The sequence below is a fragment of the Hypanus sabinus genome, unplaced genomic scaffold, assembly GCF_030144855.1.
Source record: "Hypanus sabinus isolate sHypSab1 unplaced genomic scaffold, sHypSab1.hap1 scaffold_368, whole genome shotgun sequence".
Taxonomy (NCBI): Eukaryota; Metazoa; Chordata; class Chondrichthyes; order Myliobatiformes; family Dasyatidae; genus Hypanus; species Hypanus sabinus.
The window spans coordinates 143,518-166,394 of NW_026781264.1; the positions used below are offsets into that span (position 1 = coordinate 143,518).

Sequence of the window (22,877 nt, forward strand, 5' to 3'; positions counted from 1 at the left end):
TTTACACAGGGGAGAGACCGTTCACCTGCTCAGACACTGGGAATGGATTCACTCAGTAATCTCAACTGAAGCTACACACTGGGCAAGGCCATTCAACTATTCTGTGTGTGGGAACGGGTTCAGTCGGTCTTCCCACCTGTGGACACACCAGTCAGTTCACACTGAGTAGAGGCTGGTCATCTGCTGAATTTGTGGGGAAGGATTCACTCGGTCATCTGACCTAATGGCTCACCAGCGAGTTCTCACCGGGGAGCGGCCGTTCACCTGCTCAGAATGTGGGAAGAGATTCACTCAGTTATCCAGCCTACAGAGACATCAGCGAGTTCACACTGGGGAGAAGCCGTTCACCTGCTCAGAATGTGGGAAGGGATTCACTCGGTCATCCCACCTACTTGAACACCTGCGAGTTCACACTGGGGAGAAGCCATTCTCCTGCTCAGAATGTGGGAAGGGATTCACTCAGTTATCCAACCTGCAGAGACATCAGCGAGTTCACACTGGGGAGAAGCCGTTCACCTGCTTACAATGTGGGGAAGGATTCACTGATTCATCCAGCAGACTGAAACATCAGCGAGTTCATACCAGGCAGCGGCTGTTCACCTGCTCAGACTGTGGGAAGGGATTCACTTACACATCTAATCTGAAGGTACATCAGCGAGTTCACACTGGTGAGAGGCTGTTCACCTGCTCAGTCTGTGGGAAGGGATTCACTCAGTCATCCAAACTACAGAGTCATCAGCGAGTTCACACTGGGGAGAAGCCGTTCACCTGCTCAGTCTGTGGGAAGGGATTCACTCAGTGATCTACCCTACTGGTACATCAGCGAGTTCACACTGGGGAGAAGCCATTCACCTGCTCAGAATGTGGGAAGAGATTCACTCGATCATCCCACCTACTTGAACACCTGCGAGTTCACACTGGGGAGAAGCCATTCTCCTGCTCAGAATGTGGGAAGGGATTCACTCAGTCATCTACCCTACTGGTACATCAGCGAGTTCACACTGGGGAGAAGCCATTCACCTGCTCAGTCTGTGGGAAGGGATTCACTCGGTCATCTGGTCTCGAAAAACACCAGCAGGTTCACACTGGGTAGAGGCCGTTCACCTGCTCAGACTTGACAAAACTGTTTGACCAGGAAACAGAAATCTGGGAGCTTTGAGCTGGAACAGCAAGAGCAATAACCTGGAGTCCTGAAAAAGGAAGGAAATCAAGTTGAGATAAAAAAACATCAAAGCATCACTAAAAAGTTGTACTTTCACCTGCAGAGGGAATCAGACATGGCTGATCAAGCTATTGGGAAATCAGTTGAGCAACTCAAGCTAGAGAGAATGACAGCAAAACGATTGTTTTCTCGTCTGGCCAACAGTATTACCAGGACCTATGAAGACATGTCTGAAGAGGAGCTCAGAGTGAGTTTCAATAAACTCACAATAGAAGCCGAGAAAGTCATGGAAGCCAATGACGATGCGGAGGCCGGACTCACTGCAGAACGGGAGGTGAAGCTGAACACAGAGAAAGTAGCTGTGTTAACTGAACAGCAAAAAGCCGACCTGGCAAAGATGGCAAATGAGAGGTTGATCCGGGAGACTCTTTGGACCAACTTTGGAAATGTTCAGTTGCTCATAGCACTACAAGCAGCAGAGGATGAATGTGAAGACGTCGCTGCTGTACAACCCGATGGCCACCAGGAGGCGTATGGCTTCATGCTTAACCATCTGCAAGGACTGGTAAAGACAGCGAAGGAGGTGGGAACGATGGAACCGGCCAGGGGATCGGAAGCACCTTCAGAGTCGCCTAAAGGGGCTCGAACTCCAAATCCCCAAGCTAGTTTCCAAGAAGGCCCACTTCATACAGGCAAGGAGAAAGGAGGATGCTGAAAGACTAACACCGACGGCATTGGGCTTTTCCTCCAATTTTCCCACGCCAGCCATCAGACTGAAACCGACGGCCCTTCCCAAGTTTACTGGCGGCAGACGTGATTTTCACAGGTGGAGAAAGGACTGGGAAGCACTCCAGAGGCAGAGAGAGCCAACCGGTTCAAGAGAGGTGGAAAAGGTTCAACTGCTGGACAGTCTTGACGACAAAGTCAGAAGAGACCTTCGCCTCAAAACTTATAAAACTGCAGATGACATCTTCTGTGTTCTAGAAAACCGCTATGGAAATCGAGCATGGAAATCGGAAGTGGGATAGTATTGACGCAGCATGCGAGCAAAAATGCGGGGGTTGCGGCTGCGGAAACTGCCAGCCGGGCGGCAAAGGAATGACTCTTGCTGAAGAGAGGGAACTTGTATACAAATTCATATACAAAAAAAAATCAAAGCAATAGTGATAAGGGAGAAAGAAAGGCATGAATATTGACTTCTGTAACTTCTGTTAATGCCCCTCCTCCCCTTCTTACCTCATCCCTGACATGCTTAGTTGCCCATCACTCCACTTGTTCTCCATCTCCCTCTGGTGCTCCCCTCCACCTTTCTTCTCCCTCGGCCTCCTGTCCCATGATCCTTTCCCTTCTCCAGCGCTGTATCACTTTTGCCAATCACCTGTCCAGCTTTCAGCTTCACTCCACCCCCTCCGGTCCTCTCCTATCATTTCGCATTTCCCCCTCCCCCAACTGCTTTCAAATCTCTTAGTATCTTTCCTTTCTGTTAGTTCTGATGAAGGGTCTCGGCCAGAGACGCTGACAGTGCTTCTCCCTATAGATGCTGACTGGCCTGCTGCGTTCCACCAGCATTTTGTGTGTGTTGTTTGAATTTCCAGCATCTGCAGATTTCCTCGTGTTTGCACAATATACGAAGGATACTTCACATTATGGATCATGTACACAAAAAAATAAAATCAAAGCAATAGTGATAAGCGTGGATGCTGAAAAGGCATTTGATTCGGTTAATTGGAATTTTCTTTACAGAGTTTTACATAGATTTGGTTTCCATAACAATTATTAAAACTATACAGGCACGATATGACAACCCTACCGCTCGGATTAAAATCAATGGATATTTAATCAAATAGTCTTACCCTAGAAAGGGGCACAAGACAGGGTTGTGCATGGTCAGCACTACTCTTCGCATTATATCTGGAGCCATTAGCTCAATACATCAGACAAAGTGGGGAATTACTAGTAAAGGGACAGAGCATAAATTGGCTTGTTACGTGGATGACATTTTGATCTATCTAGGGCAACCAACATACTCTTTACCTGATTGATGCAATCCTTTGAACAATATGGTCAATTATCAGGATACAAGATCAACATAGATAAAACCCAATTACTTTCATATTACTATAGCCCAGCAAGAGAAATTGAAAGTAGATAACCCCGGGCATGGCAAACAGAGTCTTTCAAATATTTGGGCATCATTATGCCAAAAGATTAGGCAACATTATCAGAATGTAATTATCAGCCTTTATATAAAAAAAACATTAAGGAATATATAGCAAGATGGAACCTGATTCCTTTCTTTTAGTTTCAGTTCAAGGAGTGAGTCTATTATAATGAATACACTGCCCAGACTGATATAGCTCTTTCAGACCCTACCAATAGAGATTAATCAAAATCAATTCAATGAAAGGAACAAGATGTTATCAAGGTATATTTGGCAAGGTAAAAGGCCTAGAGTTCATCTCAAAACTTTGCAATTAGCAAAGGAAAAGGGTGAATGCGGCCTAACTTCTCTTCGAGGTTATTATTTTGCAGCACAGTTGAGAGCTGTGATATGCTGGAGCAACCCATCGTATGACGCACAAAGGAAAAACATTGAGGAGCGGGTACTTCCCATCCCCATACAAGCGGTTTTGGCTGATAATAACTTGCAAAGGTACATAAATAATATTGATAATCCATGGGTGAAATTGACTCTTAATGTGGAAAACTACTCTAAAAGAATATAATCTCGAGGGAGATACTGCAATTCTTCAATGGTGTGCATATAACTCGGATTTTACACCAAATAAATTGGATGCTAGATTTAAGGACTGGACAGCTAAAGGAATAACAGTTCTTTGCAACATAATAAAAGAAGGAACACTGTTCAGCTTTGAAATGCTGAAAGGGAAACATTTAGAAAAACAAGATTTTTATCAGTATTTATAGATGCGACAGTATGTTAATAGGATGCTTAAGATTGTAACCAAGGCAAGTACGTGCATGTTAGAGCTGTTTAGAAAAGCATATAATTCAGATAACGGTAGTGGAATTATTTCAAGCATGAATAAGGTTTGTCAAATCTTAAAATACATTTGACTTCATACTTTAAAACAAAATGGGAGAAGGAAGGAGGGATAATTATATCCGAGGAAGAATGGACAACAATATGGAGGTATCAATGGAAGTGTACCAGTTCACAGAAATGGAGGGAGTTCGGACAGAAAAACTTGATAAGATATTTTATTACACCCTCTTAGAAATCCCATTATGATAGTAACCTCGCTGTTTGCTGGAGAAACTGTGGAAATCGAAATGCAAATCATTATTATATTTTTTTGTGACTGCCCTGCTATCAAAGACTATTGGAGGGGGATACACAATGCCCGACATGGCATCTTTAAGTGTGAAATACCCTTGGGGAGTAAGACCATATATTTTGGATATATACCTCAAGAATGGTTGAAAAAAGATAAATATTTAATGAATATGTGGTTGGTGGTTGGTGGCTGGTAAAAAGACTGTTACTGGGATATGGTTATCACAGGAGAGCCCAAGGTTAAATGCATGGATGGAAATTACAATGGACATTTACAAAATGCAGAAGATAATCATAATCTGGAACAATTTGATTCATACTGGGAAAAATGGTTTAACTACATAATGCCTCATAGGCCTGATTTTATTCTCACAAATCATTTAATATGTTGTTAAAAAAAGATCACTCCCTACTTGTACATAGTTTTTTTTCCTTTTGCTTGTTTTTTCTTTCACTCTTTTCTATAAGTGTATACCTCAGATAAATTCAATGCTGAGATTTGTGACATATTTGATTATATGATATATATCTACAAAGTCTGAAATACAACTTCTGGAAATGTTTGTTTGACGATGAACTTCAATAAAAAAAAACAAGAAAAACAGATAAAACGTTTAAGTGTATATTTTCAACAAAATGAACAGGATTCAGCTCTCCATGTGTGTATTTGCAATCGTGATAAGAAATACAGACCAGAACACGTACATGTGAGGCCAACTCAGAACAATCAATCATCACTCCAGAAGAAAACTTTAACCAGTGAAATGAGTATGACCCTCCATGCGAGACATCCCAACAATCTGAGTAGACTAGATGGTGACAAGGAAGCCGTGAGCACCTGACTGAGAGTTGGAGACCTCTCCCCAAAAAACAAAGGGGTTCCTTGCAGAAATAAAGGACGTTTGACAAAAGGGGGGAAACATCAAAAATACATGAAATATTAACAAACGAGGCAGTTAGTGCAGAAAATGCCAGAGAAAGCAGACACAATCCAACACATTCCAATATCCTGCAGCAGTTTAACTCAATCTGATTACTTACAAAGGTACAAACAAATGGCAAATATCATTTACCAAAATCTTGCTTGAAAATACAAACTCATGAATGCCCATCACTTCATAAAGGTACCATAAATTCAAACCCGATACGGTTTTAGTGTCAAAATCTTACATATTATATGATAATCAATACATTATGTCAGATAGGACAATCCATAATAACCATCCGGTTGTAATATTACAGGATAACCAAACACGATCAACTCCCCCAGCAGATTAAACCATTCCCAACACATGTTCCTCAACCAGTGGAGCACCTCACCACAGTCATTTCTTGTGTCATCAATCAGACAACCAAATTATTTTCTCTGTCAATCAGCTTCCAAATGTTGCTACTCTGTCATTCGTTGCCACGCCCCGCTGCAGCTTCCCTTCTCCTCATCATACGTTCATAATCCAGAGCCCCACTCTCTGCCCTGTGTAGACTTCCCTCGGGTTTCTGACCCTGCTTCGTTGAACATCCGACAGGTGGTTCCCCATTCTGCTTTCAGTCTTTAAAGGACAGGGGTGTTTTCAACAACTTTTAGAAGCAGGGAAAATGACCCATAATATGGAAATGAGTCGTGAATAACGAGGTTAACTAGCAAAGTCATTCTTCCTCAGTCCAGAGATGAGAGGGGCGAAGAACATGTTGGAGAGAACTGCAGTCAGCTCGTCTTCTTCAGTCTGCAGATAACTCAAGGGGAACCTCTTCCCCCAGAAAGTGGTGACTGCAACCCATTTCGCAGGGAGAACGAGAGGGGAACAACAGGGGAGGATTTAAAAGGAGAGTCGTGGAACAGAATCAGTGGTAGGGTTTAGCAGGCCTGAGTTGACTCTCTACTGTACACTAGCACTGTTATAAATTCAACAGATTCCGAAGACTTACTAATGAGGCCGACATTATGCAGGTGTTCCAAACTATAAGTGTACAGAAATGGAGAAAGTGCGCTGTTGAGAGAATTCGGCCTTTTCTCCTTGGAGCGACGGAGGATGAGAGGTGACCAGATAGAGGTGTACAGGGTGATGAGAGGCATTGATCTTGTAGATAGTCAGCGGCTTTTCCTCAGGGCTAAAATGGCTGCCGCGGGTTTAATGTGCTTGGGAGCAGGTACAGAGGAGATGTCACGGGTAAGTTTTATACTCAGAGTGGTGGGTGTGTGGAACGGGCTGCTGGCGACGGAGGTGGAGGCGGCTACGATAGCGTCTTTTAAGAGACTACTGGATAGGTACATGGAGCTTAGAAAAATAGAGGGCTATGGGTAACCCTCGTAAATTCTAATTTAGGGTCATGCTCAGCACAACTTTGTGGGCCGAAGGGCATGTATTATGCTGTAGGTTTTCTAAGTTTATTTTTTTCTTTTACCCCATTTTTGTGGAATCAACAACCAGAGAGGACTGGTTTAAGGTAAGAGAGGATTGATTTAATAGAGATCCCAGGGGAAAATTATCAATCCACTCTCCCTTCCGGTTCATTGTTTAACTAACACGATGAGTGCACTCTCAGTTTGGAGGAGCAACACCTCATATTACTTCCGGGTAGCATGAGCAGCCATATCTTTAACTTCTATCTCCACCTTTTCATTTCATCAACCCACACGCCAGTCTCTTCCATTATGTCTCCTCACTTCTCTCTTCTCCACTGCGGATCGTCTCCCTCTGGTTCCCCTTTAGTTTCTTCCCCATTGACCGCTCTCCTCTCCTATCAGATTCCTCCTTTTCAGTCCTTTACATTTTCCATCTACCACCTCACAGCGTCTCACTTCATCTCCCCCCTACCCCACCCACTAACCTTCACTCTTATCTGGCTTCACCTATCACCTACCAGCTTGGACTCTTTCCACTCCCCGCTCCATCTTGTTCCGGCTTCTCCCCACTTCCAGTCCCGATGAAGGGTCTCGGCAGGAAATCTTTGTTTTGCTTTATCCCCTCTATCGAAGCTACCTGACCTCCTGACTTCCTCCAACAGTTTGTGTCTGTGACCCTGCATCTCCAACATCTGCAGAATCTCAGCGGGACAGAGTGCAGAATGCAGGGACTACATCGGGTCTCAGTAATGTCGAGGAGGCCACACCTGGAAAACTGGAAAAAATGGATGACCCCAACAGTCACGATGCTGAAAAGTTGCCTCAAATGGAAGGACTGTTTGGGACCCTGACTAGTGGTGAGGAAAGTGTTCTCGGGCAGGTCTGGCACTTCATCCACTTGCAGTTCGCTTCCAGTCCACTTCACTATCGCTGTAAACCTCTCCCTTTTGTGGACAACACTGCCACTTGCTGGTGATTTCCCACAATAACAGGACCCCCCCCCCTCCCGATTTGTGGACTCCATTGTCACCAGGTGGCGCTCTGCCGCAATAATTCTGAGAGACAGAAATGTAACGCTGCAGCCTGCTGAAATATTTATTCAAGATTCAGAGTTGTTTAATTCCATTTCGAGCAGGCATGTGTAAACGAGGTCGAAATAATTATTACTCCAGCTCCAATGCAACACAAAAACACAATAATAATAACATATATCCAAAGCTTATATACTATGTTCATAAAGTGACGCTCGGCATAGGATGCCTGCATACAAGATGACAGACGGGAAATGGTAAAGTAGAGGTGTTTGGTGTTGTGGAAGGGTTTGTTATTGGTTAGAGATATTTATCAGCCTTACTGCTTGGGAAAAGTATCTGTCCCAGAGGCTAGTAGTCCTGGTGAGGATGCTGAGCATTTACCCCCCGATGGGAGTGGGACAAGCAGTTCAAGAGCGGGTTGGGTGGAGGTAGATTATGAAAATTAGATTGGTGCTTGATCTCAAGAGAGGGTATTTGGAAAATACTAATGAGGTGCTTTTAGAATAGCTTGAAAATTCTAATGCTTTTAGAAAAAGCATTTTAGAAAATGCTTTTAAAATTGCCCTCTTGAAAAATGTTTATTCTGGAATGGGTGTTGTCCAAGGAACCAAATTTGATTAGGGAGCTTATGGTAAAGGAACCACGTGGTCGCTGTGATCATAACATGTTGCAATTCACCCTGCACTTTGAGAGGGGAAAGGTACAACATGATGCATCTTTATTAGTGGAGTGAGGGGAAATATGGAGGCACGAGAGAAGAGCTTACAGAAGTTGATTGGAAGGGGACACTAGCAGGGATGATGGCAGAATAGCAATGGCTGGAGTTGTTCAACTTGACAGCCTCAGGGTTGAAATGAACTGTCCAAAAACAATAGAAAGTATTGCAATATTGGGAAAACCATTGACAACATTTATTTCAAGGCTTTAAAAAACTGTGGAACAGAGCTCAATAATTAACAAATACAACAAAGGCAATAAACACTTCCATCAATACCGACATTGACTTTTTTAATGAAAATATCTTAGTCCCATTTCGATCACTAAAATTTCCCAAGAAAAGTAAGAACTTAAATTACAAGTTTAGAAAAGACTATTTACACTTAAACCCACTTAGATTAACACTACCTTGGAGAGAAGGAGGAAGAGGAATAACACACATGAGAAAAAAAAATCACGAAAGACAGGAGCAGAATAGGCCATTTGGCCCATCGAGTCTGCTCCATTTCATCATGAGCTGATCCATTCTGCCCTTTAGTCCCATTCCCCCGCCTTCTCACCATAACCTTAGATGCCCTGACTACTCAGATACCTATCAATCTCTTCCTTAAACACACCCAATGACTTGGCCTCCACTGCTGCCCGTGGCAACAAATTCCACACATTCACCACCCTCAGACTAAAAAAAAATCTCCGCATCTCTGCTCTGCATGGGCGCCCTGCAAACATCAAGTCATGCCCTCTTGTACTAGACTCCCCCAGTAACTCTCGGAATTGCATTCAGCAACGGGGATGGAAAAATATCCTGCCTGCAGCTTATTGAAACTTTCTCCCCAAAGTGAACCCAGGCGTGTGTTCCAAGGTTAGATTATTGAGTGAAACCCTTCCCATATTCACAGCAGGTGAATGGCCTCTCCCCAGTGGAACACAATGATGCAGCCTTGGTGGAGACGGTTGAGAGCATCATTTCCCAAAGTCTGAGCAGACGATCGGCCTCTAAGTGGTGTGAACTCGCTGGTGTTTTAATAGATGAGATGATCGTGTGAATGCCTTCCCACATTCACAGATCGACGGCCTCTCCCCAGTGGAACTCACTGGTGTGCTAGCAGATCAGATGACTGTCTTCACCAGGGAGGACACAAGCAATCTCCCAGATGTATGGATGGGCCAGGGTCATAAGATATCAGAGGAATTGAGACAGATTGACATTAGGAAAGAAACTGTGATGAGTAGACTGGTAGGACTGAAGGCTAATAAATCCCCGGGTCCAGATGGTCTGCATCCGAGGGTTCGAAAAGAGGTGGCTCAGGAAATTGCGGATGCATTGGTAATCATTTTCCAATGTTCCTTAGATTCAGGATCAGTTCCTGAAGCTTGGAGAGTGGCTAATGTTATCCCACTTTTCAAGAAGGGAGGGAAGGAGAAAACGGAGAACTATCGCCCTGTTAGCCTAACGTCAGTCATGGGGAAGATGCTTGAGTCCATTATTAAGGACGAAATAGTGGCACATCTAGATGGCAGAAATAGGATTAGGCCGAGCCAGCATGGATTTACCAAGGGCAAATCATGCTTGACTAATCTGTTGGAGTTTTTAAGGGTGTAACAAGGATGTTAGACGAGGGTAAGCCAGTGGATGTTGTATACCTAGATTTTCAGAAGGCATTCGATAAGGTGCAACATAGGAGATTGGTGAGTAAAATCAGAGCTCATGGCATTGGGGGCAGGGTTTCAACATGGATAGAAAACTGGTTGGCAGATAGAAAGCAAAGGGTAGCAGTGAATGGGTGTTTCTCGGACTGGCTGGAGGTGACTAGTGGGGTACCACAGGGCTCTGTATTGGGACCACAGGTCTTTACGATTTATGCCAATGATTTAGCTGAGGGCATTGAAAACTATATCAGCAAGTTTGCTGACGATACTAAACTGGGTGGCAGTGTGACATGCGAAGAGGACGTTAGGAGAATACAGGGAGACTTGGATAGGCTGGGTGAGTGGGCAGATACTTGGCAGATGCCATATAATGTGAATAAATGTGAAGTTATCCACTTTGGAAGCAGGAACAAGAGGGCAGGGTATTGTCTGAACGGTGTAGAGTTAGGTAAGGGAGAAATGCAAAGAGACCTAGGAGTCCTAGTTCACCAGTCAATGAAGGTGAATGAGCAAGTGCAACAGGCAGTGAAGAGGGCAAATGGAATGTTGGCCTTTGTTACAAGGGGAATTGAATACAAGAACAAGGATGTCCTTTTGCATTTGTACAGGGCTCTGGTGAGACCACACCTGGAATATTGTGTACAGTTTAGGTCTCCAGGTTTAAGGAAGGACATTCTGGCAGTTGAGGAAGTGCAGTGTAGATTCACTAGGTTGATTCCTGGGATGGCAGGGCTGTCTTACGCAGAGAGATTGGAGAGATTGGGCTTGTACACGCTGGAATTGAGGAGATTGAGAGGGGATCTGATTGAAGCGTTTAAGATAATTAAAGGATTTGATAGGATTGAGGCAGGAAATATGTTCCAGATGTTTGGGAGAGTCCAGTACCAGAGGGCATGGATTGAGAATAAGAGGTCAGTTATTTAAAACAGAGTTGAGGAAGAGCTTCTTCTCCCAGAGAGTTGTGGAGGTGTGGAATGCACTGCCTCGGAAGACGGTGGAGGCCAATTATCTGGATGCGTTCAAGAAGGAGCTAGATAGATATCTGATGGATAGAGGAATCAAGGGATATGGGGACAAGGCAGGGACTGGGTATTGATAGTGAATGATCAGCCATGATCTCAGAATGACGGTGCAGACTCGAGGGGCCGAATGGTCTACTTCTGCACCTATTGTCTACTGTCTATTGTCTATTGACTGGGTGAATCCCTTCTCACAATCTGAGCGGGTGAAATCCCACTTTGCAGTGTGAACTGACTGGTGTGTCACTAGGTGTGATGATGTGGTGAATCCCTTCCCACAGTCTGAGCAGGTGAATGGCCTCTCCCCAGTGTGAACTCGCTGGTGTGTCTGCAGGTTGGATGACTGAGTGAATCCCTTCCCACAGTCTGAGCAGGTGAACAGCCGCTCCCCAGTGTGTACTACCTGGTGTACTTGTAGGCTACCTAACAGTGTGAATCCCTTTCCACAGTCTGAGCAGGTGAACGGCTTCTCCACAGTGTGAACTCGCTGGTGACTCTGTAGGTTGAATGATCGAGTGAATCCCTTTCCACAGTCTGAGCAGGTGAACAGCTTCTCCCCAGTGTGAACTTGCTGGTGTCTCTGTAGGTTAGATGACTGAGCAAATCTCTTCCCACAGACTGAGCAGGGGAAATTCCTCTCTGCAGTGTGAACTGACTGGTGAGTCACTAGGTGAGATGATGTGGTGAATCTCTTCCCACAGTCTGAGCCACACAACCCCATCAGTTCCATTATCCAAATCATTGACAAACTATGTGAGAATTAGCGGTCCGAATACTGACCCCTGAAGACCACAAGTCACTGCTGGCCAACAAGAAAAAGCCCCTTTTATTCCAACTCGCTGCCTCTTGGCTGTCAGCCAATCCACTATACATGCCAGTATTACTTCTGACTTTTATCCTGTTAAGCAGTTTCATGTGTGACACCTTATCAGATGCCTTCTGAAAATCCAAGTAAATGATATCCATCGCCTCTCGTTTGTCCATCTTGCTTATGACTTCCTCGAAGATCTGTAACAGACTTGTCAGGCAAGGTTTCCCTGTGCAGAACCTATGCTGGCTTTGACTTATTATATCATTAGTCTCCTAGTACCCCAAAACCTCAACTGTTATCATGACTCCACACTTTCCCAGCCACTGAGGTTAGGCTAACTGGACTATGATTTGCTTTACTTTGCCTTCCTCCCTTCTCAAAGAGTGGATTGGCATTTGCAATCTTCCTGTCCTCCGGGACCATGCCAGAATCAAGTGATTCTTGACGTGTCATGAACAATGCATCTGTTATCTCTCCAGCAACCTCTCTCAGGACTCTGGGATGTAGTCCATCTGGTCCAGGTGACTTCTCCAGTTTAAGAACCTGAGTTTGCCTAGCACGTTTTCCTTTGTAATAGCAATGGCACTCACTCCTGTTCCCTGACACTCATGGATCTCTGGCACACCGGTGGTGTCTTCCACGGACAAGACGGATGAAAAGTACCTATCAAGTTAGTCTACCATCTCTTCCCCATTTGTACCCCATGAGCATCATTTTCCAGTGGTCCAATATCAACTCTCGCCTCCCTTTCGTATATTTTATAACTGGTTGATATTATTGTATAGTTTGCTGTCATATTTCACCTTTCCCCTTATAGCTTTTATTTTTAACTTGCCTGTTGTTGGATGTTAAAAGCTACCCAGTTATCCAACCTACTACTCACTTTTGCTACCTTATATGCTTTTATACAGTCCTTAACTTCCTTTGTCAGCCATGATAGCCTAGCCCCGCTGTTTGAGAACTACGTCTGTGGGACATATCTATCCTGTACATCATGAACTATTCCCAGAAACGTCAGCCATTTCTGCTCTGACGTCATCTCCACAAGCATCCTCCAATCCACCTGGGGAATCACCTCTCTCACGCCTCTGTAATTCCCTGTCATTCCACTGCGATACTACTCATGTGACCTGTGCTTCTGCCTCACAAATTGCAGTAGGACTTCAATCATATTATGATCACAGCCTTCTACTGGTTCCTTTACATTAACCTCCCTAATAAGATCTGGGTTATTACACAACACCCAATCTAAGATAGCAGTTCCCCGAGTAGGCTCAACCATCAGCTGCTCTAAAAAGCCATTTCGTTAGCTTTCAATACATCCCCTCTTTTGCGATCTCACGCCAATCTGACTTTCCCAATCCTCCTGCAGATTGAAGTCACCCACTACAGTTGTGTCATTAAATTTATTACATAAATGCCAAACAGTCAGCAGCACCTGGGGCAGAAGTGAGGATACATGCTTTTACCAAGGAGAGAAGGTGTTTTTGAAGCTGAAAGGCCTGAAGGTAGATAAGACACCGCAGAGTTCGGAAAGAGGTAGCTGAAGAGATTGTGAAGGCATTGGAGTCATAAAATTCTAAAACACAGGAAAATGCCATTCGGCCAGTCCAGTCCATGCTAAAGCATTAATCTTCCGAGTTCCAACAACTTCCACCTGGACCATCGCCCTCCATATGCTTCTCATCCAGTGACTTAAGCAAACTTCTCTTAAAGATTACAATCGTCCCTGCCACTTGCTCAGCAGCTCGGTGCACACTCTCCCCGCCTCTGAATGAAGAAGTTCCCCCTTAGTTTTCTCTTCAAGTGATGAGTAATGATCTATCACAAATCACTAGATTTTGGAACGGTTCTATTGGACCAGAAATTTGCAAATGTCACTCCCCTATTTAAGAGGAAAATTATTGGGCAGTTAGTCTGACCTTAGTGGTCAGGAAGATGTTAGAGTGTACTAAGAGTGTGTTTCTTGGGTACTGTAATTGGGGAAACATGATGAAGTAGGCCAAAGTCAGCCGGATTCCTTCAAGGAAATCCTGACTGACAAATCTCTTGGAATAATTTGCAGAAATAACAGGAAAGATAGATAAAGCAGAGGCAGTGTATGTTGTTTGCTTGGATTTTCAGATGATCTTCAACAAGGTACCCCATGCAAGGCTTATTGAGAAAGTAAGGAGGCATGGGATCCAAGGGCACATTGCTTTGTGCATCCAGAACTGGCTTGCTCACAGAAGACAAAGAGTGGTTGTAGACTGGTCATATTCTGCATGGAGGTCGGTGACCAGTGGTCTACCTCAGGGATCGATTCTGGGACCCCTACCCTTCGTGACTTTTATAAATGACCTGGATGAGGAAGTGGAGGTACGGGTTAGTAAATTTGCTGATGACACAAAGGTTGGGTTAGGTTGCAGGGGGATATTGATAGTCTGCAGACCTGGGCTGAGAAGTGGCAAATGGAGTTCAACCCAAAGAAGTGTGATGTGGTTCATTTGCTTCGGTCAAATATGATAGCATATAGTATTAATGGTAAGCCTCTTGGCAGTGTGGAGGAACAGAGGGATCTTGGGGACGGAGTCCACAGGACACTCAAAGCTGCTATGTAGGTTGACTCTGTGGTTAAGAAGCCATACTGTGCGTTGGCCTTAATAATCCGCAGGCTTGAGTTTAAAAGCCGAGATGTAATGTTGCAGCTATATAGGACTTTGGTCAGACCCCACTTGGAGTACTGTGCTCAGTCCTGGTCGCCAAACTACAGGAAGGATGTGGAAGCCATAGAAAGGGTGCTGAGGAGATTTACGAGGATGTTGTTTGGATAGGGATAGGTTGAGTGAACTCAGTCTTTTCTCCTTGGAGTGATGGAGGATAAGAGGTGTCCTGATAAAGGTGTTCATGAAAATGAGAGACATTGATCGTGTGGATAGTTAGAGGCTTTTTCCCAGGGCTGAAATTGCTAGTACGAGAGGGCATAGTTTGAAGATGCTTGGAAGTAGGTACGGAGGAGATGTCAGGGGTATGTTTTTTTTACATAGAGAGTGGTGAGTGGTTGGAATGGGCTGCCGGCAATGGTGGTGGAGGCGGCCATGATAGGGTCTTTTAAGAGACTCCTGGATAGGTATACAGAGCTTAGAAAAATAGAGAGCTGTCGGTAACCCTTGACATTTCTAGAGCAAGGACATGTTCGGCATCGCTTTGTGAGCCAAAGGGCCTGTAACGTGCTGCAGGTTTTCTATGTTTCTAAGGTGCTGCACGTGAGGCTGCTTAACAGGATCACAGCTCATGGAATTACAGGGAAGAAACTTGTACTGACAAGGGAGAAAGAGTCAGAATAATGTGGGAAATTCTGTTTTGCTGTCGGTAACAAATGCTGTTCTGTAGGGGTCAGTATTGAGACCGCATCGTTTCATGTTAAATCTGAATGATATGGATGACGGCATTGATACCTTGGCGACGAACATTGCTGTTGATACAAAGATAGGTACGGGACAGATAGTTTAGAGCAAAGCGGGAGTCTGCAGAAGGACTTCGATAGGTCTGGAGAATGCCAGCAAAGTAGCAGTTGAAATACAGTGTATGCAAGTCATGTACATTTGGTAGAAGTAATTGGGCATAGAAAAAAAATAAATGGGAGAAGCTTGAAAAAATTAGAGGTGCATAAGTGCTTGTAAGTCCTTGAGCAAGAGGCCCTAAAGATTTGCTTGTAGATTGAGTTGATTAAGGATGACAACTGCAATGTTAGCAATATAAGAGCAAGGATGCGATACTATAGCTTTATAATGCATTGGACAGATCACTGTTGGTGTATTGTGAGCAGATTCCGACCTGTACTTCCGACTTATTATCTGAGCAAAAGATGTGTTCGTATTGGAGTGGGTCTGGAGAAGTGTCAAAGAATGATTCCAGGAAGACCAAGAGTGGATGACCTGGATGAGGAAGTACGTGGGAAGGGATTCACTCAGTCATCCAACCTACAGAAATTTATCAATATTCACTGCTGCTGATTTCCACACACAAATAAATCAAAAGGGATATGCCCAATCAAATAGATAATTAATCGATCAATAGCCCCCAAAACAACACGTCCCAGCCGGACACATAACAGGTGACTTTATATCTCACAACAGTGGATTCAGTAATGAAACCCGTGATTAATGTTGTTGTCCCTCTGAAATCATAAGAAACGCACTAAGGTGCATTTAAATGAGAGCGCATCCCCACAGGTCGTGTCGCACAGACCCCCCTCGCGCCTGACGTCACGCATGGGCTTCCCACACCGGGATCTGCCCTTACGTGCACAGCGTCTTACGTCATCCATGCGCTGGTGAGCTCGGGCTTTATCAGTTTAATAGCTGGGCTAATAGTCACGTGACCAGCCCTCCCCCACCGCAGTCAACAAAGGATTCAGGGGCTGCGCTATTCCCATTGTTGCAAAGCGATGTCAATCACTTGTTACCACCAGTCGCAGAGGTGGACAAGTCCAGAGGGTGTTACCCCCGCTGAGTTCGCCTCCCGCTCTGGCCTCAAACTCCACATCACAGCGGAGTAAATGTCCGTTTTTTGATTTATTTCCATTTCCCTCCAAGGGAAGTTGGGGCGTTTGTGAAGCGTCTCCTGCAGCCGGAGTCTGATATGTCGCCGAGAGGTGGAGACCGCTCGGCCTGTCGGTTTGATGCCAGTTCCCTGGGGAGGGAGAGGAGGGATTTAATTGAAAGGAAAAAGATGGTGTGAGAGGGAGCGGACAAGATGTTTGCCCCGGTGGAAATCTGTGGAAATGTCTGAGCCCACGGTGGTGGCGAGCAGAGGGATTCACATAGGGGAGGAAACACCGACAGACGGTTGACCTGCAAGTGGGGCCAATGACGGGGGTAGGAGGTGAGTCGTTGGGGCAACACGGGGCTGCAGAAGATGGACATTTTTTGCACAGAGGATTAAAAAAGTGATTGGAGAGTATTTGTATTAGAGAGTGCAATGAAGTTTCAACAGACTGATCCCTGAAATGGTTGGGTCATCATATAAAGAAAGATCAAATGTGATAACCCTTTCATTTAGAGAATCGAGGACTGAGAGGTGAACACATTGCAATGCACATCATTACCAGTTGAAACAGGGATCCCAGTCTCTGAAAAAGGGGGTGGGTGCCTATATTTTATAATAAAACCCCTATTGGTTTAATTTTACCTCCTCTCCCAGTTTTATGCTTGCCCTGGTCCTTCGCACCCCCTTACATACTTAAGATTCAGCCCATTAGCAACAGTCAGCAATTCATTCTTTTTGGCTTTTCCTAATGCCTTAGGGGTTGGCGCTTCCAGAAATTTATAAATGTCCATTGCTCCTGATTTCCACACACAAATAAATCAAAAGGGATTTCCCCAATCAAATCGATAATTCATCAAATTTGTTCATATCCCAGACGCAGGCCCCAAATTTGTTACGAACTATAATGCTTTAGAAACAAGCCAGCAGCAATAGACTACACCTGGAGTCTGGTTTTGATGTTAAATCTGTCTTTATTAGAATCTACTTGTAAAATTGCAACTTCAACAAGATAAACAGAAGTTAACAGTGTTAAGTTTATAAATGTGTGTAAATGTAACTCCCAAACTATTGAGCTCAGGGGAAACAAGGCTTCCAGTCTTGAGATGGTAAAGTATGAAAGTTCAGTTCAACTACAGAATAGGCGATGAGAGAGAGTGAGTTATGATCCAGGGTAAATGGCGAGAGAAGTCAAATATGTAGAATTGCACAGGTTCCACGGTGGTAAAACGAGAGAACAGTTGCTGGAGATTTTATCCGTCATTGTTCCAAATCCACATACAAATTATCATCGAAAGTGACTTGTCACAAGGGGTATTGTCTTCGTGAACTACCACACCACAGCCAGGCAAGGGTTAACACATAAGTGGTCTCCACAGGATGCGCCAAATCCGATCCACTCTTAAGGATCAAATGAGATGACAACCACACATTCGATGTACGGTGAATCGATAATTAACCCGTCCTTGTGGGCATAGGAAAGTTTCAAACAGTGACCCTTGGCCACTAGTTCCCTGGTTTCGATCCTTCCATTTTTCCTCCTTTGTCTCTGTCTGTCTCTGAGTGTCTGTGTCCTCGGTTAAAACTAAACAAGCTGCGAGCAATGAAAACAAGCAGCAAGTGAGACTGAGTCGGCATCCTAATCCCTGTCTCTCTCTCTTAAAATGACAGTCCACATCAAACAAAACCCAGGGATTCATAACAACGGCCAGTCCCCACTGTGAACGGACTGGTGTGCCAGTAGTTGTGATGACCGAGTGAATCCTACCCCACAGTCTGAGCAGGTGAATGGCCTCTCCCCAGTGTGAAATCGCTGATGACTCTGTAAGCTGGATGACTGAGTGAATCCCTTCCCACAGACTGAGCAGGTGAACGGCTTCTCCCCAGTATGAACTGACTGGTGTGCCAGTAGTTGGGATGACCGAGTGAAACTCTTCCCACAGTCTGAGCAGGTGAATGGCCTCTCCCCAGTGTGAACTCGCTGGTGTCTCTGCAGGGTGGATGACCGAGTGAATCCCTTCCCACATACTGTGCAGGAGAACGGCCTCTCCCCAGTGTGAACTCGCTGGTGACTCAGTAGGGTGGATGACCGAGTGAATCCCTTCCCACATTCTGAGCAGATGAATGGCTTCTCCCCAGTGTGAACTCGCCGATGATTCTGTAGGTGGGATGACCGAGTGAATCCCTTCCCACAGACTGAGCAGGTGAACGGCTTCTCCCCAGTATGAACTGACTGGTGTGCCAGTAGTTGGGATGACCGAGTGAAACTCTTCCCACAGTCTGAGCAGGTGAATGGCCTCTCCCCAGTGTGAACTCGCTGATGACTCTGTAGGCTGGATAAATGAGTGAATCCCTTCCCACAGACTGAGCAGGTGAACGGCTTCTCCCCAGTGTGAACTCGCTGATGACTCTGTAGGATGGATGACCGAGTGAATCCCTTCCCACAGACTGAGCAGGTGAATGGCCTCTCCCCAGTGTGAACTCGCTGGTGTCTCTGTAGGGTGGATGAGTGAGTGAATCTTTTCCCACATTCCGAGCAGATGAACGGCTTCTCCCCAGTGTGAACACGCTGATGACTCAGTAGGGTGGATGACTGAGTGAATCTTTTCCCACATTCTGAGCAGGTGAACAGCCACTCCTCAGTGTGATGTCGCTGATGATTCTGTAGTTGGGATGACTGAGTGAATCCCTTCCCACAGACTGAGCAGGTGAATGGCTTCTCTCTAGTGTGAACTCGCTGATGACTCTGTAGGTGGGATGACTGAGTGAATCCCTTCCCACAGACTGAGCAGGTGAATGGCCACTCCCCATTATGAACTGACTGATGTGCCAGTAGTTGGGATGACTGAGTGAATCCTATCCCACATTCTGAACAGGTGAACGGCTTCTCCCCAGTGTGAACTCGCTGATGATTCTGTAGGTTGGATGACTGAGAGAATCCCTTCCCACAGACTGAGCAGGTGAATGGCTTCTCCCCAGTGTGAACTCGCTGATGACTCTGTAGTTGGGATGACTGAGTGAATCCCTTCCCACAGACTGAGCAAATGAACGGCTTCTCCCCAGTGTGAACTCGCTGATGACTCTGTAGGTGGGATGACTGAGTGAATCCCTTCCCACAGACTGAGCAGGTGAATGGCTTCTCCCCAGTGTGAACTCGCTGATGTCTCTGTAGGTTGGATGACGCAGTGAATCCCTTCCCACAGACTGTGCAGGTGAATGCTTGCCCCCTGGTGTGAACACGCTGGTGTGCCATTAGGTCAGATGACCGAGAGAATCCCTTCCCCGAAATTCAGCAGATGACCAGCTCTGCCCAGTGTCATCTGACCGGTGTGTCCACAGGTGGGATGCCCGACAGAATCCTTTCTCACACACAGAACAGATGAATGGCCTTGCCCAGTGTGAACTTGCTGATGTACCTTCAGTTGAAATGACCAAGTGAATCCCTCCCCACAGTCTGAGCAGGAAGGATGGTTGATTGAATCCCTTGCTCCACTTCTTAAATATCTGGACAGAGACAAAAAAACTGTTGTACCGTGTTTGAGATTCCTGGAGACAAATTCCTTCCCGTTTTTAACCTGTAAAAGATTTACAAAATCCATCAATGAGTGTAGGACAACATTTCAGATGAGATTACTTGAGTTGCTAAGATTTGATTTGGTATCACACTGTTGGAAGATAAATCATCTCCTGACTGGGCAGAGTGCTGGCATCTGGAATGACCATCAATTCCCATATGTGTTTCAAGTTCCAACTCCTTAAAGTGCAGGGTTACAAGCTGCAGCTGGATGCACTTCTTGTAAGTGAGGGCATCAGGGACACTACAGGTCTCCCCATCTTCCCTCCAATACCCCCTCTAATTTGTAATAACCAGTGTGTACATAAATCTTGCACTGTGCATTTTTTTTACCCAGTGACAAGATGTGCACAGTGAATTTTATATAGAGAGGTATTCATTTTCACAGCTAGAAAATCACAGTCAATAGGAACTTTGATCTCCTCTGGGTTCAATCCAGTTCATCTACACTCTCACACAACCTATGTAGCAGGCCTGTAATGGGTAATGAAGGATTTTCTCACCAAAGTTTTTGCATGTTGTCCCTATGTTGTTTGCTTGCTAAGTTATGCTTTAACAAGTCAGATTTCCAAATATCATTCCACTTCTTCCCACTTGCAAATTCTCCAGCAACTTTTGCAACACCAGAATACACACAAATATCACCAGTTTCTATATTCTACATAAATATTTCCCCTGAACCCTCTCCCCCCCCCCAATGACTGACAGTGGTGAACTCAGTTTCTATCCTCCCTTGAAGCCTCCCCCAATTCTCCAGCAACGTTTGCATCGCCACAATACACACATCAGACAAAGACTGACAGTGGTGAACTCAGTCATTGCAATGCCAATGAATATGAAGGGAAGGGCAGTAGTCTTTCTGTCTCACTGGAGTCTGGCACATTTGAGATGTGAAAGCTACTTGCTGCCCAGGGCAAAGGTGCTTGATATCATTCAGTACCCAGAGAGAATGGGACAATACATGCTCTCACCGGTAGAAAAGTCCAGAACAAGAGGAGGTAGAACAAGCAACAGACACAAAATGCTGGAGGAACTCATCAGGCCAGGCAGCATCTACGGAAAAGAGTACCAATGCTGAATTCCTCCAGCATTTTGTGTGTGTTGCTTGGATTTCCAGCATCTTCAGATTTTCTCTTATTAGTGATTGGAGGTAAAACAAAGGTGATTTTCTCAACTGGTGATGTAAAAGATTTTGTTCCCTTTCTCTGAGTTCCTAATCCTTGCCTTTATTATAGCTGGAGCTCAGCTCTGTCTGAGAGATCCATCGGTTCCCATTCCCTCATCAGCCGGAAGCTCCCCGGGGCCCGTGTATGGATCGTGGTGCTGAGAGACAGGGACAAGAGCAGGACTGTCCCGGGATTGTTGGCCAGGGTGTCCAGATTTCACAGGAATTGTCGCGAAGTCGGTGTTTAAGATAAAAACACGGAGAATCGCTATTACCTGCACCCGACATTTTTAAAGCCTTCTGTGTACTGCGCGCATGCGTGATACTCAGGTACGTCCTCAGCCTGACACCTGCGCATTTCATCAGCGCTTTAGCACTGGCAAAATTCTTAATGCATGGCCCTATGGGTAATCACGATGCCATTAACCATTTCTGCAAGCACCGGTTCAATGTCCATACCTCATTTTTTTTATAGTGTGTATAGAAAAATTTTGCAGCTATTTTAACGTAGAAAGCAGCTCCCATAAACAATATACTCAATATCAACGTGTATCTCACGCCAAAGTAAAATGCAGATATAAAACACAGGAGATTCTGCAGTTGCTGGAAATACAGAGACACACACACACAAAACGCTGGAGGAGCTCTGCAATTCAGAGAGGAACTAAGCAGCGGAGTACACAGTCCAGGCATGCTGAAGGGGCTCAGCCTAAACATTGTCTTTTTATTCCTCTCCACATTTGCTGCCTGAAATTAACCACCTTTTTTTCCGGTCAACCAGTTTCCAAATGTTTCTGACCTTCCTTTTGTAGCCACATCCTGCTGGTCTGATTCCTCCTCCTCCTGGTAAATTCTAGAACCCATCACTCTCTGGAGCCCCAAAGCCCTGACTCAGGCTGGCAACTTTTTTGTTTTTGACTCTGCACCATCGAAGATTCACTCGCTAGTCTGCTGTCAGACTTTAGAGGTGCATTGTGTTACGAGACCACAGGTTCGCTTACTGTGAGTGTCACTTTGTGCCTGAGTGAGGCGGGGCTGTGACGTTAGACACAAGGAGAGAGAGAGAGAGAGAGAGAGAGAGAGAGAGAACGTAAAAACCACAGTGAGCTCATCGTCTTATTCACCCTGTAGAAAATCATGCAAGTGCATAAGATGATGAGAGGCATTGGTCGTGTGGATAGCCAGCGGCTTCTTCCCCAGGGCTGAAACAGCTAACACGAGGGGGAATAGGTTTAAGCTGAAAAACTTAAAACTTGTTGTAGTTCATCCATGCAATTTTTAAATGCTTGCCATTGCCTTTGAATGTTGCAGAACCAACTAGAGAGCAGGCCATTCTACATTGTGCATTGAGCAAAAAGAAAGGGTTAGTTAGCAATCTTGTCGTGCGAGGCCCCTTGGGTAAGAGTGACCATTATATGGTGGAATTCTTCATTAAGATGGAGAGTGACATAGTTAATTCAGAAACAAAGGTTCTGAACTTAAAGAAAGGTAACTTTGAAGGTATGAGACGTGAATTAGCTAAGATAGACTGGCAAATGATACTTAAAGGGTTGACGGTGAACATGCAATGGCAAGC

General features: G+C 45.1%; 1 protein-coding gene and 1 pseudogene across 5 annotated transcripts in view; one reads left to right on the forward strand and one right to left on the reverse strand.

Moving 5' to 3' along the window:
* The first annotated feature begins 210 nt into the window (after window positions 1-210).
* LOC132388636 (zinc finger protein 229-like) lies at window positions 211-1,093 on the forward strand (annotated as a pseudogene).
* Window positions 1,094-17,522: 16,429 nt separating this feature from the next.
* The window catches only part of LOC132388633 (zinc finger protein 420-like), a 148,934-nt gene continuing 143,579 nt past the window's right edge, over window positions 17,523-22,877 (reverse strand). For 4 of the 5 annotated variants that reach the window (XM_059961000.1, XM_059960999.1, XM_059961001.1 and 1 more), the window contains one exon: window positions 17,523-20,137. In XM_059961000.1, coding sequence (XP_059816983.1) covers window positions 18,259-19,815 — 1,557 coding nt within the window. In that variant the 5' untranslated portion in view covers window positions 19,816-20,137 and the 3' untranslated portion in view covers window positions 17,523-18,258. The remainder of the gene's footprint in view (window positions 20,138-22,877) is intronic. The other variant, XR_009510289.1, reaches the window with a different exon arrangement.